This window comes from Fusarium oxysporum, chromosome 12, assembly GCF_000149955.1.
Source record: "Fusarium oxysporum f. sp. lycopersici 4287 chromosome 12, whole genome shotgun sequence".
Lineage (NCBI taxonomy): Eukaryota > Fungi > Ascomycota > Sordariomycetes > Hypocreales > Nectriaceae > Fusarium > Fusarium oxysporum.
The window spans coordinates 1,979,350-1,999,808 of NC_030997.1; the positions used below are offsets into that span (position 1 = coordinate 1,979,350).

General features: G+C 48.5%; 7 protein-coding genes across 13 annotated transcripts; 2 read left to right on the forward strand and 5 right to left on the reverse strand.

The window, feature by feature from the left end:
• Positions 1–520: 520 nt before the first annotated feature.
• On the reverse strand, positions 521–2,321 carry FOXG_14735 (uncharacterized protein). Its single transcript, XM_018394796.1, has 2 exons — positions 1,706–2,321; positions 521–1,648 (listed from the first exon to the last, which is right to left on the reverse strand). The coding sequence occupies exons 1-2, from the start codon at positions 2,113–2,115 to the stop codon at positions 682–684; spliced, it is 1,377 nt and encodes a 458-aa protein (XP_018254357.1). The 5' UTR covers positions 2,116–2,321; the 3' UTR covers positions 521–681.
• A 1,072-nt stretch (positions 2,322–3,393) lies between these two features.
• FOXG_14736 (uncharacterized protein) lies at positions 3,394–4,813 on the forward strand. Of its 3 annotated transcripts, XM_018394797.1 has the most exons (3): positions 3,394–3,619; positions 3,676–4,385; positions 4,436–4,813. In XM_018394797.1, exons 1-3 carry the CDS (start codon positions 3,425–3,427, stop codon positions 4,749–4,751), a joined length of 1,221 nt encoding a protein of 406 aa, XP_018254358.1. In that variant the 5' UTR covers positions 3,394–3,424; the 3' UTR covers positions 4,752–4,813. The 3 variants fall into 3 exon arrangements, with proteins under 3 accessions (XP_018254358.1, XP_018254359.1, XP_018254360.1); XM_018394798.1 differs by having other exon boundaries at positions 3,394–4,385; XM_018394799.1 differs by having other exon boundaries at positions 3,676–4,813.
• A 477-nt stretch (positions 4,814–5,290) lies between these two features.
• Positions 5,291–8,834, forward strand: FOXG_21620 (uncharacterized protein). Of its 5 annotated transcripts, XM_018401964.1 has the most exons (7): positions 5,301–5,491; positions 5,548–5,820; positions 5,887–6,034; positions 6,086–6,164; positions 6,213–6,348; positions 6,402–6,959; positions 7,013–8,834. In XM_018401964.1, the coding sequence occupies exons 1-7, from the start codon at positions 5,369–5,371 to the stop codon at positions 8,786–8,788; spliced, it is 3,093 nt and encodes a 1,030-aa protein (XP_018254363.1). In that variant the 5' UTR covers positions 5,301–5,368; the 3' UTR covers positions 8,789–8,834. The 5 variants fall into 5 exon arrangements, with proteins under 5 accessions (XP_018254362.1, XP_018254363.1, XP_018254364.1 ...); XM_018401963.1 differs by having other exon boundaries at positions 5,291–5,491; positions 5,887–6,164; XM_018401966.1 differs by lacking the exon at positions 5,301–5,491 and having other exon boundaries at positions 5,520–5,820.
• Positions 8,835–10,915: 2,081 nt separating this feature from the next.
• Positions 10,916–13,550, reverse strand: FOXG_14739 (uncharacterized protein). The gene has a single exon (XM_018394800.1). It carries the CDS (start codon positions 13,488–13,490, stop codon positions 11,004–11,006), a length of 2,487 nt encoding a protein of 828 aa, XP_018254366.1. The 5' UTR covers positions 13,491–13,550; the 3' UTR covers positions 10,916–11,003.
• Positions 13,551–13,918: 368 nt separating this feature from the next.
• On the reverse strand, positions 13,919–15,317 carry FOXG_14740 (uncharacterized protein). Its single transcript, XM_018394801.1, has one exon. It carries the CDS (start codon positions 15,278–15,280, stop codon positions 14,198–14,200), a length of 1,083 nt encoding a protein of 360 aa, XP_018254367.1. The 5' UTR covers positions 15,281–15,317; the 3' UTR covers positions 13,919–14,197.
• A 957-nt stretch (positions 15,318–16,274) lies between these two features.
• Positions 16,275–17,942, reverse strand: FOXG_14741 (uncharacterized protein; the record flags this gene model as incomplete). Its single annotated transcript, XM_018394802.1, has 1 exon — positions 16,275–17,942. One exon carries the CDS (start codon positions 17,940–17,942, stop codon positions 16,275–16,277), a length of 1,668 nt encoding a protein of 555 aa, XP_018254368.1.
• A 1,657-nt stretch (positions 17,943–19,599) lies between these two features.
• Positions 19,600–20,291, reverse strand: FOXG_21621 (uncharacterized protein; the record flags this gene model as incomplete). The annotated part of the gene is made up of 2 exons (XM_018401967.1): positions 19,600–20,040; positions 20,283–20,291. The coding sequence occupies 2 exons, from the start codon at positions 20,289–20,291 to the stop codon at positions 19,600–19,602; spliced, it is 450 nt and encodes a 149-aa protein (XP_018254369.1).
• Between the last annotated feature and the right edge of the window lie 168 nt (positions 20,292–20,459).

The window sequence follows — 20,459 nt, forward strand, 5'->3', positions numbered from 1 at the left end:
AGCGGGTGTTAGAAGTGATAATCTTTAAATAATAGAATTAATTAATAAGCCTGACTTGTTGTTGGGCACTGAGGATCAAGTACACAATCAGTACTCCGGATGAGCGTATATTTTGGAAGGCACGTGCGCATAATGGGGTATTAGTCGCACCAAGCTCTTGGTAGATGATGGTCCACAGCCAAGCTTAGCTAGTGTTTTGGGTTGAACGTTCAGTATTTCGCCCAAGAGGAACAAAACAGATATGGATAAGACGATGATGCGCTATGTCAATAGAGGACAATGAGATGCCAATTCCAATATGCGAGATCAACCTCAGGCTCAATAGTGGAGGTAGCTGCTATTCAAACCCAGGTTTGAGAAACGCGAAGAAGAAAAGAAGAAGCGACTGCCGAGGTCAACAAATCCATCGATGAGTGATCTGAAATAAAGCAATCGCAATTGTGTATAAGCATGAAAATGGCTTGCTGACCAGTTTGGTCCTGGATTTTCATGGGCCTCGGTTCAGATTACACAGAGCCCGCCCACATGTCCTTGAACCGCGACACCTTGCGCGAGAATGCGGCATCAAGTGTAATGTAACTATAACTACAAAAGGGCTGGCCAGACCTTTTACACGCACAGTGATAGATTGAGCAGTAGTAACTGCGATTACGAAAATCATCTTATCAAATGCTCTAATATCTAACTTGTTGAGAAATGCGATAAATCAGTAGCAGCGCGGTCACACTGCTGCCACATAGAAACACTCTTAATCACCATCTCCCCGCCATTATTCTTCTCCCACGTCGGATACCACCGATCCTTCGCATTCCAGAAATCCCTCCTCGGGGAGATCGCATCATTCACCCAGGGCTTACCATACACATCGTCCGGGAACCAGCCCGAGGTGCCCCCGACAGCCAGCGCGATGATCAGGTAGAACGGCCGGTCGAAGGGGGTTGCATTGCTGGCGCCCGGCCCAGACCAAGGATCTGAGATCTGCGACCCGTTGGCAAGGGCTTGGTGGAAGCCTTCGTGCTGGTAGAATGGGTGATTGAATTTGACGTACGTGACCTGTGCGATGCGGTGGTCGAGCCATGTGAAGAGATACTTGTCTGACCACTCTAGTCCAAAGGTATGAAAGCCTCGATTGAATGTTGTGAGTAGAGCATTTCTCGCCCCTGAAGTGCTCTGCCATCGATCAGTGCTGGTATCAAGACCCCAGTGTAGCTGAGTCGACACCTGCTGGTTCCCCCGTCCATTGTCATATGTGTAATTATTCCCCCGAACCATCCCGATATCAATCTCACCAGAAGCAGGCCATGCGCCGTAGTATTCCTTGGCTGGGAACATCATGAGCTGCGAGAGCAGCCAATCTCCTGCGGCGAGCTTAGCGACGATCTCCACTCGACCGTATCGAATAACACCAAAGTTCTTGGTGGTGATCCGGCCGGACTTGACGGGCGCGACAATCTCTCCCGCGGTGAGGTTTGCGACTTGAACGCAGTCTTGGGTTGTTGTAGAGGAGCATGTCCCGTGAGCAGTTAGGTTTATCTTGGTTGTTTCGGAGAGGAATTTATCTGTTTGCAGCGTGGGTTTGATGATAAGCTGACTATCGCGGACGAATACGTTTTCATCCGTGTCTGTGGTCAGCGCAAACTCGCCGTTTCTAGAATTGGCCATGCTTTAGCACTCATCACCAATGCGAGGCGGAGTTTCAACATACCCGTATCCTCCAACCTCTACCTGTTTGTTCCATATCGTGGAGTTGAAGCCATTGGAAAAGTCATCCGTGAAGACCTTGCAGTATTCATGTTTATCAACTGATCTATAGCCGGACCAGGATAGAAGCGCTATGGCAGCCAGTCCGACCACGATGCCCAGCGCAGGGATGACTGTAATCCATATGCCTCGAGGGTCCTTTACCGCAAGGTATGGTCTCTCGACAGTGCCCTTTTTGACCCGGCGGGAATGGAAATAGGGACGCGGGGGAAATCTCTTCTTGAGTGAAGACTGTGTTGAACTTTGAGCTGCAAGACTCGGTCTGACCAAGTCTTCCGTGGAGGTTGCATGGCTTGTAGAGGCGAGATAAGATCCAGAGGATCTAATTGGAGTACTGTTACAACCAAGCGACATTGTAGTAGAGACTGGTAATATCCGGTGTAATACCCGAGATGGAAGTAGCAAAATAGTGCACTAGATGTACAAGATGTGCTTGGCATTATGGAGAGTGTGGTTATCGCCAAGAATATAAAGATCAAGGACATGTAGCTTTCACAGCGAGAACCCATCAAAACTAGCAAACTTCTACACTATAGCATTGCAATTTATAACATCCAAGGCTCACACGTCAGAATGAACCGCGTCTGGCTAAAAACCGAAGCAACCCACCCTCCATGAAACTTCCGACATTCCTTCATCGTCAAACGACTTCAGTCGCCGTGGACAGACCGAAAGGTACTTTTGCAAATTCCAAACCAACAAACCCCCCATAATTAGCTTCTGTACAAAAGTCCATGCGTACGAGCATCCGTAAATTGCCATTAACCTGCTAGTTTGCGGGTCTCCCCTGATTATCTGGTCACGACACTTTGGCTCTGCTAAGCGACGTGGTATTAAAATACGGTTTATGGGGTATGCATATGTCGAAAACTTGGCTTGGTGAACGCTTGCCCTAAAGAGGTAAAACGCCAATTAAAAACCCTGCTTCTCGCTTATGCCTTGGCGGTATCCACAACGGCAACTTGTTCCTGATAACGCCTCTTCCGTACCTACGTCGCCGGTACCCGCGAGAGTGCCCCCCACTGTCTGACTCATGGTTGCAGCCGACATAACATGCACATTAGTAGGATGAAAATTCCACAGACGTTACAACGGAGAAAGCTTGGAACTTGACTAAATTATGAGAATATAGTCAATCGGTTTATAAGAAGGATAAGGCACGAGCTTGAGAAACGATTCACGGGCCTCTCCAGGTCAAAACAATGAACATAAGATGCCCATTGGCAATTCAACGTGTGCACCAGGATCCCCGTAGTCAGCGCGTCTTTACAGAGGAAATACAGTTCAACTACAGACTGACAATATGTCACCAAGAGTCAAGTGAACAGCTCAGAACGGACAATGGGGCTTTTCGGCCGACGGAGCCGAATCACTTCCCTGACAGGGGTGACATCACATTCCAGTACCTAGCATCACATGATGAGGAAGCATCCCATTTCCAAGATCGGTATTGAGTCTCGGTATCGAATTTATTTTCTAGTATGCAAGGTACGAGATGGCATGCATATCAAGTAATGCAATAGCTAATGAGCGCACTACCATGCCATCGACCAATCACATTACACGATGACCCGCCTTTTTATCACTGAGGTGAATTTGAGCGGCCCGACTTTTCACCCTTGCTTGCAGTTGTTTTGAGTACGCGAGTCAGGCTTCCGAGAGGATGATGGTCAGTAGACAGATGCTATTCCCTGTCAACATCACGTTTCTAGATGCCGCAAGCAGCAACAAAATGAACTTAGACGTGGGATCATGCTGTACATCCACAAACAGTTGGCGGCAGTTGGAACATGACAACCCAAGTGACGCAACCTTCTGTAACAGTCTCTCCTTACCCTCTGCACATCCTGCTAACAAGGTCTCGCTCCATTCGTTTCCCAAACCTCGTACCTCGCTGTTAACCATTTGAGTAAGATGCTCGTACAATCCTCACTCGTGGCCTTGGCCCTCTTCGCAACCTCATGCATCGCCATATCAAAAAACTTCTACCCTTCCTCAAAACGAGGCCTCATCTACATCCCAAACTCCGAATTTCCCAGCGATGACAAAGTCTGGGTGCAGAAGCACTCAGATCTAACATGGTACTACAACTACAAAATGCATCCTAGCCCCGCCTACGAGAACAACACCGCTCTCCAGTTCGTGCCCATGCTCTGGGGAGCCCCCGATGGCTTCGACGACACCACCTTTCTAGAAAAAGTCACAGCGCAAATCATCGGCGGCCGAAACATCACTTACGTCATGGGCTTCAACGAGCCTGACAACTCAATGGCCAACGGCGGCAGCGACATGAAGCCAAAAGACGCAGCAAGGTACTGGGTCAAGCAGCTCGAGCCGCTGAGAAAGCTGGGCGTGTCTCTTGGTGCGCCTGCGGTGACGGGCGCTCCGTCGGGGTTTACGTGGCTTGCCGAGTTCGTCGAGGCTTGTAAGGGCAACTGCACGTTTGATTTTATTCCGATACATTGGTACGGAAGCTTTGACGGCATGGCGAGTCATATTGCTGGTGTGTTGGATGTTTTTCCGAATAAGAAGATCTGGGTTACCGAGTTTGCTCTGGACTTTTCGTCTTTGGCTGCGACGCAGGACTACTTCCAGACGTCGGTGAAATTTCTTGATGGAAACAAGTAAGTAACATTTAGCCCCTCTGGTTAGAGTGATTAACGCGGTTGCTTAGAAACGTCACTCACTATTCTTACTTTGGTTCTTTCCGCTCATTCGCATCTAATGTTGGGTATAATGTATCAATGCTTAATTCACATGGGCAGTTAACGGATATAGGAAGCTGGTACCTAGGGGGCGATGCGACGGGAGTTATACCAGGCGACAATGTTGTCAAGCCTAATGTAACGGCTGCCAAACCGTCTACCTCTACGTATGTTGTTCCAGTGTTGGTCACGGAGGACAGTGACTCGCTGGGTCTGATGAATCGTCCTTCTATACCCTATCTTGGGATACTCTGCCCGCTTCTGGCTTTGTATATTACTTTGTAGAATTAGAGATTAAAATTTCTGAAATGTCACCTTCTTCTACATTGTATACAGTTCTTCTTTTGCCAGATTCTGCGTAGTGACTTTAAGCTCTCAGCCACAGATCTCAAACGGCAAATAAACGTCTAGCTCACAATCCAGATAATATCGCACAATGGCTAACCAATTATCTTTGCTGCACCCTCTGTGCTCTAGGTCCGTGTGCAAGAATGTAACTGAAGCTGCAACTACAAACGACACTATTACAGCTAGCTTCGTCAGATCATGATGTCACACCATTCTCAAGTGATCCACAATACGTTTTCCGGTTTCAGGATGTTTGTATCTGCCGTGGAATGCGCTGATTAGCAACGGCACAAATACGCCCGCGTCCACGACTCGCGTATTACGACTCGACCAATCACAAGCCTTCGAGTCTCATGATGCATTGCTCCTTTTGGCATGTGAGAACTGACAAAGGTTCTCCCGTCGTCGGCGAAATGGTCAAAGGGGGGTATGTGTATCGCTGCAGGATACAAACATCTATCATGCAGCATGGTGCCCGGCGATCTCCCGTTGTCGCTGCTACATAACAAAGACTGACGCACCCTTTTACGCTTGAGAGATCGCCAAGCAAAGAAATGATAGACATGATAGATTCTGGAACAAGTGGAAGATCAGTCAGCATATCAGGGGCCGCGGCTAATGGGCCACTTGGCCATGTCACTGGCTTGTCACTCGGAACGTCGACACCTGTCCCTGTTGTAAGCACTCAGACTTTTAATGCTGCAAGCAAGAATACTAATAGCAGGATACTCAGGTAGCCATCATCGGAGACAAAGGCTCTGGGAAGACATCTTTGTTTGAAGCTCTTTCTGGCTTATCTCTCCATGGCTCCAGACTCTCGTCAACAAAATTCCCCATCCATGCCTACTTTACGAACACAAGCCGGGCAGGGACAACGTTAAAGGCACGTATAAAACCAGGGAAAGTTGATGGGCAGAATAAGGAACTTTCAGAACACTTGCAGAGTTTCGAGGTAAATTATGAGGGAGACCTTGCAGCTGTTAATCTTCCTCATATTGTCCGCCAGGTTCGTACGGCCTTTTACTCCCCTTGTACTCACACATCCCGCTGATCGCAGTGGACAACAATACAGGCAACGAATCACATGCAAGTTGCAACGGCGTTCTCTGACGAAAAGGAACAAGAAGAGCAACAAGTATCCGACAATGTCCTTGTCATTGAGATTGCAGGCCCAGACCTTTTCAGCATGGAAATCGTCGATACCCCTGGGCTCTCATCTAGTGAGTGGCATTGTCGTGCCTGTTGGCTAGGATGGAAGCTTACGTCTACAGGCCCGACGGTTGATGACGCACAAGAACTCACAAGAGCTCTCATCTTAGATCTTGTCAAGCAGCCCAACACCATTATCCTGTCAGTCTCACATCTCAGTGTCTCCAATGTAAAACTAACAAAGTTCAGAGCTGTGGTTGACGCAACGAATGATATGAGCAGTCAGGAGGGCCCGTGGCTTGCGCGAGCAGCTGACGTGACAGGAAATCGGACCGTCGCAGTCGTAACCAAGTGCGATCTTGTACCCCTAGAAGAGAGAAGATTTGTAAGCCCACGCCCCTTCAAAGACATGGTTATCCAGGTCACTGATCAATCTAGGTCCTGAGAGCTATGCGTAACAAGGAACGTCATCTTGGTCATCCCTGGTTCGCTACCAGAAGTCTCTCATGCAATGAACGCGATCAAGACTGTACCCTCGAGACGCGGAATTCCATTGAGGGCTCATTATTTTCAGAAAAAGAATGGGCTGTTCTAAAGCGCAGGCGGCGTGTGGGGGCTTTAGCTCTAAGGGACCACCTCAAGACTAGGGTGAACGTCATGCTTCGGGGCAGTATAGACCTGCTGACGACGTTACTCAACACTCCAGCGCATTCAGTTGCACCGACACACACCGCCAACACAGACAAAGTACAGCCAACCGATGTCTACGCAACGTCACAAGAGACTGTGGTGGCAGATGCGGATCTGGAATTCGCTTCCGATGCGCCGCGGCCAACGCCGCTGCTCAACGCCGTCATCGTCGCGTTGACTGTTGCCATATGTCTCTGTCTGATAGCGCTTGGCTGTAGCACAATGGCAATGGAGATTGCGAGTGAAGGAGGCTGGACTCGTTTGTTTCTTCTGATAACGGCTGTTCCCCAGATTATCTTGAGTTTGGTAAGAGCAATACACGAACATTATGCTAGGCCTCCCCGCTTACATAGTCCTAGTTCTTCTGCCAAGCTATCGTCGTGACCATCTTCCAGATGATTGGCCCTGTCACGCAACTAAAAGTCAACTCCAAGTTTTACTCCGCAAAGCGAACGAGGCGCCTTGATGGAACGAAAGTACTATTGCCTCACGTCACCATCCAATGTCCAGTGTACAAAGAAGGCCTTGAGGGTGTAATTCGGCCAACGGTACGGTCCCTCTCCGCCGCCATCAGGAATTATGAATCTTTCGGTGGCACAGCTAGTATCTTCATCAACGACGACGGGATGCAGCTGGTGTCCCCAGAAGAGGCCGATGAACGACGCATGTTCTACAAGGAGAACAATATTGGCTGGGTTGCCCGGCCAGCGCATAATGCCAACGGCGAAGGGATAAGTAAATTCATACGCCGCGGCAAGTTCAAGAAAGCATCGAACATGAATTATGCACTCGGCATTAGTCTCAAAGTAGAGGACAAGCTGGTGCAGATCGTCCGCGATGAGCACTGGACACAGGCAGACGAGAGTGCAGCGTATCAGCGATGCTTGGATGAAGTTCTGTCTGAAGAGCTAGGCCGCGCTTGGGTAGGTGGTGACATCCGAGTCGGCGACTACCTACTCCTCGTCGACTCCGACACCCGCGTCCCAACAGACTGTCTAATCGACGCCGTCAGCGAGCTCGAAGCCTCACCCAGAGTAGCCATCCTGCAGTTCACATCTGGCGTTATGAACGTCACAACAAGCTACTTCGAAAGCGGCATCACTTTCTTCACCAACCTCATCTACACAGCAATAGCCTACGCAGTTGCCAACGGTGATGTCTCCCCGTTCGTCGGTCATAATGCCTTCATTCGCTGGTCTGCGCTGCAAGAGGTCGGCTCCCAGGACGATGGCATTATATGCAACGAGAAGGACCCAAACGCAACAACACCGTACGAGAAGTTCTGGTCCGAGTCTCACGTGTCGGAAGACTTTGATGTTTCACTCCGGCTGCAAACTCTGGGGTATCATATTCGCCTGGCGACTTATTGCGGTGATGGCTTCAAAGAAGGTGTTTCACTCACTGTGTACGACGAGTTGGCCCGGTGGCAAAAGTATGCGTATGGCTGTAGCGAGCTCCTCTTCTATCCCATAAAAGACTGGTGGAGATATGGTATCTTCACACCGCTATTCAAACGCTTCATCATGTCCAATATGCCACTGGGGTCCAAGATCACCATCATGTCTTACATCGGCACATATTACGCCATCGGTTATTCATGGATTGGTTCGCTGCTAAACTACTTCCTCATTGGATGGCTCAACGGAGAGCTTGATCACTACTACATGAGCAGCTGGCGTGTCTGGGTGGCTCTTGTCGTTGTCTTCTCTATAGCGGGCAACATCACGCTCGCTCTGATACGATACCGCTCTCAGCAGGTCAGCTTGCTGAGGGAGCTCTGGACATGCTTCAAATGGGTGGCTCTCATGTTTGTTTTCCTGGGCGGCATATCGATGCATGTCTGTAAGGCGATTCTCTGTCACATGCTGTCTATTGACATTGGCTGGGGCGCTACGTCGAAAGAGGTGGAAGACACGAATTTCTTCCAAGAGATCAGTATTATTATCGCGGGCTTCAAGTATGTATTCATCTTTTGCCTGGCAGTGACAGCATTGATGATCTGTGGCGTCTATGCCTTCCCTTATTTATGGAGGATCAATGAGCTCGTTGCCATCTTTCCCCTTGCAACTATTATCTTCTGTCACTTTTTCCTTCCCATTGCTCTGAATCCCAACTTGATGAAGTTTACTTGGTAAATAGATAAATAATAGAGCTTATATAATAGAGCTTATATATCATCCACCAGGGGCACATCCCGTGACTGTTGCTACGGAAGTAACTCGATTCTTTTTACGTTATATTACGTATTATATATCAACGACTCGACTAGACTATACATCTGACCCTACTCTGATCTTTTGTTAACGAAAGTTATCACGATTCAGTTCAAGCAACCTGCCCCGAATTCCGCTTGTTCTTCATAGACTCATATGTCGCTTACAATGAGATTCAAAGGCTGATGAGGCTGCAAACATTTATGTTAGAAATACAGTGAGCTATATTCATCTTGTTCGTTGTGGAGTTATACCAAGCGATTACGCTGGGCCCTTCATGATTCTTTTAACTTGCCGAATATAGCAACTCGCTTTGAAACATACGAATCGGTGATTTTACATGCTTGCGAATGGACCCATCTATGTGCTCCACTTACGATCCATCGGAGGTTCCAAGTGGGTTGAAGATCTGCGATGTCATCCTGGCGATGTACACCCAGGCCGAATATTCCAAGACTTTCTTAGTTCCAAAAGCAGATGCACAAAGATATTATACACCAGAGAGAGAAACAAAGTGAGCATACAGGCCACTTCTCGCAGGTCGTCAAACCAGGTCCTTTCACCATCGCTTGCACAGACACAGCGCCACATGCAACACCGCACGGGTATTTGTATGCCTATAGTTTGCCCTTGCTCGTCAAGCACTCTCTCAAGCACTTGCGGTTTGAGATTTTACTATCTCTCCAAACTTTCATATTCTGAATGAGCAAGACATAATTACCGAGTCGAGAAGCTGGTATGTCCAAGCCACAGGATTCATTGCAAACGTCAGAAAGAGGCTGAAAATGACGGTAGATCATCATGCCCTTGTAGTCTCGAAGCGACTCACTAGTAAGTGTCACGAGAGACTTGATACATACAAAAGAGATAGCATCCTCTTCTATCCTGTGAAGATCGAACTCCCCTTCATAATGAAGATGTCTGTTGTGGTCTTTTTGTTCGTTTGGGATCTGGATAGTCTGATTATAATCATTAGTAATAAACTATCTTGCGTGGTTATTTGACTGTGGCTTACTATAATCGAGATGTCTCATTGCTGGTCTATTCTCGGGCCGCAAATGGTTTCGCATTATCCGGGCTTGTACTTATGTTCCTCCATCTGTTCCGTCATGATTAGTCCAGCCGCGCCAACAATCAGGAGATCCAAGCAATTAATCAGTGCGATCACTCCAATGCTACTATCTATCATCATGGTCCTCGACTAAGACATACTGATATGCCCAAGAGCATCGCAGTGGTAGTGATGGTGATTGTGATGAAGAACAGCGGGTCTTGATCAACGGCGACAGTAGCGGCTGTGGCTGAATCATTCTGTCACAGAATGCACAGCAACATTAACATGCTGATCAAGAGTTCATGCTTCATGGTTAACCGGCGACTGAGGCCATGTGCCGTTAATTCACAGGTAGGTTTGTCTCGGCAGTTGCATTGATAGTGATGTTCTGAAGCACTGATGACTGAACAAGCGTTGAATATATCTGATTCAGAAGGGAATAAGTAACGAGGCAGTGAACATTTGTCTCGAACATTGCTCTCTGACACGGACATACTCATTGTGAACATTTGTCAATCTAAGGACCTGATCTAATACATAAACCTCGCTCAACTCGCATCAAGCATCCCCATCTCCATCTCACCTTTCAGATACGCCAAACACCCTTCACTACTACATCACGCACTTACAAACTTACCATCACCCGACAAAGTATCTTCAAAATGCCTTCTCGACCTCCAACTGACAACGCCATGCCCGGCACTCGATGCCCGAAGTGTTCTACGCCCGAGAATGATGTTTGGGTTATTCCTGGCCGCAACTGCGGACATTGCGGCACCTATTGCGAATAGAGAGCATACCACGTAGCTCAGAGGCTGTTCTAATGAGGCTCTATCATGGTTGCGACGTTAGATTACATTTGCGCGGTTTTGAATTTTGCTGAAAAATCCGGTAGGCTCTGGACAGGGTCTGTTGATAGCAATGGAAAAAGCCCGGGGGCTTTAGGTTGATGCGGCTCAATTCGAGAAAGCAATCTCAATTCCATGGCATGAGGTAGAAGGCGTAGACCAAAGAATACAAAACTTTAACAAATTATACATCGCTATCTTGTATGTGACACTGCTCTGTGATTAATGATATACACTATCCCTGTACACTTGAGGTCGTTCCGTCGCGCAGAGCAAAAAGCTCCCGCCTCCAACCAAACCACTTTGCCATTCTCTTCCCCATGATCCGTAAAAGAACCGGATCAATCTTGCCAACAGGATGCGGCTTATGAAAGACAATCCTGCCTCTGTCCCCCTGTTTAAATGCCACCGCCGAGCCGCTGTTATTCCTCGCTGTGAAACCCGCCTCAATCATGGCGTGCACGAATCGATCCCACAACACATCCTTGGCAACGTCGTCTTTGCTGGGAAACATAAGGTAAATGACCCCCAATGATGGCCTCGTCAGTGGGATGACGGCGTCTTTGGTGACCTTCCCTGCAGCTTCGGCTGATGGTTCCGTGACATCACTGGCAGAGGACCCATGCTCTGCTCGTGTCTTGACCTTTTCTCGACCCTGCGCTATCTTCGTCGACACGAGTCGCGGCTCAGATCCCACGCTGAATGTGCCAGCAACGGTTCGCTGAGTCTCATCTGCCATCTGGATGGCGGTGAGGATCTCAGCCTCGGCTCGTTGCTCATCCTGGAAATACTCTGCACTCAGGTTTGCTGAAACGACGCTAAGAATGCTATGAACCTCTTCTTCAGTAAATGCAGGCTCGCTGTGTGTAAGCTCCTCTTTCAGGAATCCCCTAATCGATTCCCAGAATTTCTCTACTGCTGTCCGGAGAGCCCGAGCCTGCCAAAGCCAATTATCATTTCTGGGACCTGTTGGTGGTTTTATGTTGTAGAAATCCCTGATGAACGCCCTCCCTATGCGCTGAAACACGACTGCGTCGGGTTTGATCATTCGGCGCAGCTTCCAAGACTCCCGATGTTCTGTGGCATAGACTTGGTGCAGTGTTCTCGCTGCGTTCTGGGGCCTGTGCGAACGGACAGCCATCAGCATTTCGTGACATGTTGATAGGTCAGAGAGTATCTGGTAGGTTATTTCATCCAGCCTCTTCCCCTCGGACGGATTGCTGGATAAATGATCCTGGATCATGGCGAAAAGCATGGCATGGTCGAAAGTCCTCTGGTCGTCGGGCTGTCCCTGTAGCTGAACAAGACACCAGTCGAGGGGGTCGTCTGTAAGTGACTCCTGGGTATTGGGAAGCGTTGTCCGTTTCAGCAAGCCGATTCTGTCGGACGAACGTTGGCTAGTATCGATTGTCCAGTGTTTCTGCATGCCTGGAATATGCGGCAATAGCCCCTCCAGGAGACTAGCCCTGTATATGACCTGGTTGACAAGGAGAAGCTCAAGAGCACCCAGAGCTTTATCGTAGCTGGGCGGCAAGGGCGTGCCGGGATAGATACTGTCGCTGAATCTCTTGCGCACCGCATCCACATGCCTGCACTCCATTTCAATCCATCGCCACCAACAGTAACTCTCGATCTCGAGAATAACGCGCTGGGTAAGCATCATAGCTCTCTGGTGTTCTGACGCCTTCTTGAAAATGTCGGTTGCAAACATCATTTTGACATGTCTTCTCATGTACGCGCCGTCGCACTGCAGGTACCATAGATGATCTCCCGTCTCATTCAGGCGAGACTTTGCGAGTGTGAGTAGGTAATCGCAGTTGAACATCGGTGGACGTGAGAAAGCTTGGTTGGTGTAGGGAGACCAGAACTCCACTGCGCCTGTCTCGCGAAAGGCTTCGTGGCTGACGAGGTCGTGCCACTTCTCGGACCGTCGGGGTTGTTGAGGGTCTACTCCTTCAAGAACCTTATCCACGATATTGCAGAGGACCTCGAGAAGGTAGGCCTGCGCGTCGAGAACCAATATGGCTCTGGGATACCCAAGAGTATCAGCACGGTGTGCAGCCTTTGCTTCCCAGTCCACCAGCAATCCATATCGATCTCCATACATGACGACGCATTTGGCAGAGAAATCCACGTCAAAGAACCCAGCTGCCCAGCCGAGAGTGAGCTGCCTGCTGTCAAAAGCCGCCCAGGACTGGGGAGAGTAGGCGGTCCGATAGTGAAGCAGAGCGAAAAGTACAGCAGGGTTGGTCTTGAGGACTTGTGCGTTGAGCCAGGGTAGCAGGAGTTGACGTCTCCGAGTGGGAATTCTGGCGTGTATGTAAAATCTCTCGCGCATGTACGTGTATCGCGGAAGAAACCATTGTTGTTCCTCCAAGTCCGGTGCTGCTTCTTTCAGTAATGCCGCTCTCTTCGCTTGGCTTCGCTTCTTCCACCGACTCAGCAAGACATCACCAAAGACGTCAATCTGTTCGCTAAGCTGAGTTCGCCGGCGATGGATATCTCCCACGACGGAGCGGGCGCTGCGTTCTGCTTCGGCATCAGAAAGCCTGCGGTGGTAGGAGTGTTCAGGGCTATATTGCTCCTCGACGGCGTAGAATCCATTCTGGCAGTCGGCGCATTCGCACGGCGGTGGGCGGACGGACCTTTCGACGGCCGTAACGGTTGAGCTGTATTGAGGAGGATCTGGTTCCTCATCCCGGTGCAGGGCGAATGGGTTCATTGTTTCGAGATTGATCGATCGTGATGCTGCACAAGTTGGTTGAGCTCTTGGTTGCAACTGTTTATTTTGGCAGAGGCAGATTCACAAGTCAGACGCGTGAAAGCGGGGACCAATGAGAATACAACTACGATTACGCAGTGTAACACAGTGCAAACGCGGTTCTTTCTACAGCTTTCCTGAGGTACATGTCGAGATGTCTCTTTTGACAGAGGACTCAATGCTTTGTTCGTCATGTTCGCAAAATGGTGTAAGTGAGTGAGCTTTAGTGCACTTCAGCCTGGAACGTTCATTGGTCAAGCGTATTGAACTCCAGGGTACTAGACCTCATGAGGACGTGATCTGCGCCAGGATCAGATCCCTACCCAAAAAGCCTTGATGTAAGACAATCAATCATTAACGGAAATCTACGGGCAATGTGACGAGGTAATCGCAGTGGATAAAGAAAGATTTAATTATCTTATTGCAAGGCACTCCAGGCCGTATCACTCTAGCAAAAGTCTGGACAGTCCAAAGATTTGCTCAGAATCAAGAATACAATGCTGCGTTACCCCAGGTTGTCAGAGAGCACGACGTCATCTCATTACTACATAAACCTCGGAAAGGCTAGTGCCCACATCTTTTGCATAATCCAACCTCGACACAAGCCCTGGTGTAAAATAATGCATCATGGCAATGACTAAATATCCAGCCATTAGACGTTACGCAGCTCAAGCCGTGTTGGCAAAAGCCTTCTGGATGCCTTCCAACTCCTCCAAAGTCAGGGAGATAATGGTACCATGACGAGGAGACTCGGGGTATTTATAACCTGTACGCAGTGTCCACTTCCCACCGGCGAGATCAGTCGACTCAAGTGGAACATAACCATTACCGCCAAATTCATCAGCCAGGAGGATATATCTAGCACCATTGACATCCTTGCAGTTGGTCTTGAAGATCGAAGGGCCCTCCACCTCTTGGGTTCCAGCGTTCTTTCCAATGCAACTAGCTATCATGTGCCAGTCATCTAACCCTGCAGTCAGCGAAGCACTGCTTTCCTGCACGATATCCGCACAACCGTTGATAGTAGCCTTTGTGAAACGATAGTAGATTCCATCCTCCTTGATAACAGTGGAGTCGATCCGGCCGTTAGGTGGTTCGTCTTGCCAGACCTTTGGCTCGCTGAACGTTATAAAGTCATCCGTGGTAGCATAGACCATCCGCTGGTATGCAGTAGGATTATGATCGGGGTTTGCTTCATTGTCATAAATGCCAGAAGCCCAGTAGACAACATAGGTCTTAAGATCATCATCATAATAAGCCTCGGGTGCCCAGGTATTGCCGTAATTATCTGGCGATACCTCAACATGACGCTGGGCACTCCACGTGATAAGGTCTTTTGACTCCCAGATCTCAAGATATCGGCTGCCAAAGCGTTGAGCGTCTCCCCAGCTCGTACCGCAGCCGATACAAAGATCAGTCGCCAGGATGTAGAATTTGTCCCCCTTATGTGACCTTAAGATGAAGGGATCGCGGACTCCACCGTCCCCTTTTGTAGATTTCAAGATGAGCTTCCCATTGTTGAGCTCCGTGAAGGACAGGGCGTCGTTTCCGTTGCTGGCAGCCAGATAAATGTTTTCATCACGGTTGCTGAAGTAGAGAAAGGCGTAACCTTCATAATTGGAATTGCAACTAATCTCCCTCTTGGCAGCTTCAGCCCCAGCTCGTATGGCAGGGGTAGGCGACCCAGAGGTGAGGATCGGCAACACCGCCAGAGCGCCGAGAATGATGGATGGATTGAGTATAGATAGCATTGTGAAAGAAGATGTGACGAGATAAGTTGCTCTGATGGACTGGGATTGAAATTTGGAGTGCAAAGTATGTGCCTTCTTATAGCTGGACCTGCGGAAATGTCCCACTTTCGCCATGACCTCTCTGTTGAAGATCCTTTCTGAATAAGAATATAAGGTTCTCACGTTATGCTTAGAAGGACGCTAAGCGCTAAGCTTAAGCCGAGTCATTGGATCGGATAACTTGATCTACACAACCCCAGATTTCCCATCCCCGCACTAACCTATTTATTTTTGTTCCAGGGGATCTTTGCCATAGCCGAGCAAATAGCCTGTCTTCTCTTTCATTATACGAGAATGTAGATCCTATGATCCATGAGTCCGTACCAGTCTTAAAGACTTCCGTAAAATACTCTGCGCAATTACAAAGCCGCGCCAATAAACGCTGTGATGCATAGAGCCAACCAGCGCCTTCCCTATACTAGTTTTGCTCAACCTCCTCAGCCTTGCTTCCGTCTAAACATTTTGGGGCCGCGTTCAACCTCGCTCTTCATACAGCAGAGGAAGCTTTTATTAGGGATCCTAGATGGTTGCCACAAATTAATGTATCATCGACTTCCTGGTCTCCGCAAGGAGGTAAGAGTTCATAGTGGCCATGGTGTTGATGGCCCTGATGTATCTACAGAGCTAAGACTTTACAGGAATTAACAAGGTTAGTCATGATATCGATAAGTCACTTCACTAACGCTTCAATCATGAATCACTTTATTTTAGCCTTGTGATCAATGCATGGGTTATCAAGCCATGCTATACATCCAGATGTAAATAGCTAGCTACTTGTCTTGAGCAGGCCAGCAAAAACACATATTTCCAAGCACATCCCGTGCGCAGAAGATAAATACAAGTGAAATAAAGGGCTGAAAAGAATACTACTGCTTAATCAATAGCCTGGATGCTTTAAAATAGTGAAAGCTAGCTATGCCTCTAGTAAGAACAACAGCATTTCCTGCTAGAGAGACTACTTGGTGCAATGACCACGACGGTGACTACCATGACCACATCGACGATGAGCGGCAACATGCGTGCTGTGCGATCGGTGGGAATCCTTCTTCGCAGCGCTCTTCTTGGAACTCTTGGGCGTTACGGCCGGCGCGGGGTATTTTGTCGCCTTGGCGGACTCGACTACAGAGGTAGCCTGAGCGTGGGTTGGAGCTCTGACGATCGAGAGTGTTGTTGAAGTCGGCTTTTGGCGAACCGAGCTGTGCTCATCACTAGCGGGAGTGGGAACAGATTGCAAAGAAATAGCAGTTGACACCGGATTCGAGCTCTTTGCGGTTGTGAGCTTCACAGTGACAACACCGTGCACCGGGACTGTAACCTTGACACGATTGTCGGACACAGTCACCTTGGTATTTACCATCTGTGCCTCAGCATCCGAAGTGAAAGCCTCAGCTGTTGAGAAAGTACTTCCTGTAACGCCCAGGTCGACTGTCTGAGCAGTAGTGCCCGTGTTGGTAAGCACCAAGACGACACTCCCATCCACGTTTTCAAACGCACCAACGATAGTATCTTGAACAACACCTGAAGTTGAAAGCCTATGTGCGCCAGGGCGAATGTGGCGCGACCAGTGAGCAATAGCCCAGAGAATCGAGGATATGGTAAACTTGGTGCCATCCGTGTCGATGACATGAGAAAGAGACCCTCGGTTGTTAGTCTCAACGCCCTCCCAGTAGATATAGGCCGAAAGATCAGCATTGACGATACCTTGCGCGATCTTGACTGCCCACGTGAAGCCTTCGTTGGAACCTCCGTTGACGTACCAAGCAGTGGCAAACGCCTGGTCATTGGCAGCTCCCTCGGACATCCAAGTTGGCAAAGTAGTGTTCATAGGCTGGTCAGGGCTGCTGGAGTACTCGTGCGAGGTGATGACAGACAGATAGCTCTCCACCCCAAGCTCAGCCAGCTTCGCGGTGTACTCCATCTGCGACTTCCAACCGATGTTGTCACAGCACGTCATCTTGATATCACCAAGTCCCTTGGAATTCAAAGCACTGTGCAGAAGAGGAATGACAACTGCAGCCTGCTCGGCAGATGAGAGCATAAAGTCCGAGCCATCGCCCTCATTAAGGAAGCCAACGTGCGATACAGGGATGCCAGCCTCCTTGTAATATGAGAGGTATTCGACTATTATCTGAACGTAACGATGTCTCCAATCTCCAGATGCGCATGACACACCAGGTGTACCGCAGAGACGACCCATACTCTTGGCTGACTTCATGTATAGAGGCGCAGACCAGGCATTGGCGTAGATAGTCTCTACACCATAGCTCATGGCCTGTTTGCTGAACCATACCTGGCCATCATCATCGCCGTCAAAATGGAAAACAGGCTGCTTCGCGGGGTTGTCGGTGTTGGTGCTCGTGATGGAGTTGGAGTCATCGCAGCCGATTTTGTTCCGGATGATGGATAGGCCGGCGCCGGTTGTAGTGTTGAAGAGAAGATCCAGGCCCTCTTTCTGTGGTCCGGGGCCAAGATTTTGGAATTGCTTGGCATGGCCGTAGGCCTCGGAGACACCAAAGCCATCAATGACCTGGAGTCTCTTGTTGGTGTTGACAGTAACGGATGTATCGCCGAGCGCCAGGCCGGTATGAGCAGCAAGGACAGAAAGAATAAGTGAGAAGAGCATATTGCGCAGTAATGAGTTTATGATAGATTTTGAAACGAAAAGTAAATTTTGTCTAGTAAAGGAATTTAGGAGATTCCTAGGCAAGTTGAAGTGAATGTAGAAAAGAAACAACAATGAGCGAAAATTGAATGAATGAAGAGTTAGAGAGTGCTTCAGCTGGATGTATAACAGCTCAGCTCTATTAAAGTATAGATTTAAAGCCAGGCTCTTAACATCGAACGCGATCAGCCCTCTCATTGAGCGGATCAGTATTACTTTCAAGCTCTCTAGCAAGTCTTTACCATCCCAGTAACAAACAGGGGTGACGGGAAGACGGCACAGCTAGACACAGCGCATGTTGGTAGTTTTGAGGTTCTTGTTAAATTCGAGGGGCTCAGAACAACGTGTCGCAAAGGACTGCCGTTGCCGTCTACTCCGACCTGAAAGCCCAGACTTCGTTTAAAGAATGTACGTTGCATCATTCCAGAGCGAGGTTTACAGGAACGCCAGCAATCGACATGAAGGGTGGGGCGCCTTGAAAGATGGTACGCTAATTGCAGACCATGAAATCTGAAGCGTCTTTCATCTGCCTATCTCTGCCATGAAAGTCTTCAAATAAATATGTATATGTATTGCCAATGTTGTGTACATTTACTCTTACATTGCCTAAATACCGAGAATATGCTACAGGGTAAAGATGGATGTTTTCTTTGTCCAGGCCGCTTTAGATGTCTGGCCACTTTCCCGTCCCTCATCTCAATCAATCAGCGCTTACAGAGACAGGAAAGCTTGTTTTACCGCTAACATTACGTGGGCAGTTTCAGGTTCGCCAAAGTTACCTTACCGAACCACGCTAAAATGTTTGACAGGAGAGGACGATAAGGCGGCTTGTGTGTTCGGATAACCGGCATTATCTGAAACGGCGGGAGGTCCACCAATCATTTCCGGGGAGCTTCTCATCAGCAGATCAGGTATCTTTATGTCCTTGATGTCCCTTCAGACGGCTTTGGAACCGAGTACAGTGGGCATAATCGCAACTGGAGTCTCTTCCTGAAAGGTTATTAAGCTATGGATAAATAGCTAAAGCCACAGATCCATCTTTCTGCGACAATCTTGGAAACTTTTGCCAGACTATGTCATATCAATCACTTTTCCAGACATGGCCGAAAGAAAGAAAGGGTTCTATAATACACTCATTAAAACAGACCTTGCGAAACCCTAACAGATCAGAACGCCGTAGGAGGAGCATAATAGTATAAAGTGGCTATAAGTTATGGGTTTACATTGCGGTGTTCTTGGATTTGACTGGTTCTGGTGACTGGTTTTGTCAAGAGCTCAGAACAGCAATCGAGAACCATGCAATGTGGAACGTGTGTTTAATGGAGGCAAGAAAACACCGGACCTTGATTCTAAGTAATTAGAAGCTTAGGTAAGTCAGTATTATCCTAGGACTAAGTCTTAGGTAAGTAAATATAATTTTAGGAGATTCGTTAATAGGTTTATTTTAGTATCCTAAACTTGGTCTTACTCTTCCAAGTTATATTTTGGCTCCCCCTTGGTAAATCTGATCAAGCTGCAGCCGTTCTTGAGCACGAAAGCTCCGATGTTTCTGGCCTAGGTCGAACCACTCGGTCGCCGTCACTGTCGGTGGCTGTGTGGGAACACGCTCTCCTTCAGGTCATACAAATATCGACCCTTGATACGAGCTACTTTCGATGGCTGAGCGACTGGGGCCAGAGTCGTCAGGTCCGAATGTTTCGCCGGAATAAGCATAGTTAATAGGTGCCGTGCTTCGTCGAGGCTTCTTAAGCGGGGAAGTTGCTTGATCACTTGTAGTTGTATCATCGTTACTGGTAACAGTATCGGTCTGCTTGTAGGCCGTGACAGCTGCGAAAGCAGCCCAAAGCTCTTCGAGGTTTACACCGTACTTGCCAACCAGGAACTGCTTACTTATATTGGACTGTTCTGGATCGGGACTTTTGACGAAGGTGTTGATTTCGAGGAGGGAGGCATCGGTGAGCTCAGGGTTGAAGCTGAATTGTTTGTTCTCGAAGGCGGGAAGCAGGCTGTCCCGTGTTTTCGAGACGATGACGTGACAGATCAAGAGTCGATGAGTGCTCTAACTGCTGCCGTAGGTACCTGAGTTTTATCGAACTTGAGGGTACTTGTTCAGGATGTTCAAACAAGTGATCCGCAATATGCAACCACCACTGTAATGCTAACAAAGAAGAATAAATAACGGTTGCGCGATTATCAATCATCAGGACAAACAACAAGGTTAAGTCAAACCGGTAAAAAAAAAAAGCAGTAGCTAAGGTTAAATAGCGCGATTTGTACAGCAACTCGCCCTAATTAAAGTACGCTGTTCATGATATTCTGGCCCTGTTGACTACCCTGCAGATTGACGGGGCATCCAGCTCGCTTATCTTACCTACATCGGGCTCACTGGCGAGCCCAAGCGCTGTCTTCCTCATTCACATCGATTCACGGTCGACTTGTAGAATCCCATAAACATAAACAATGGATTTTGGTCTACGC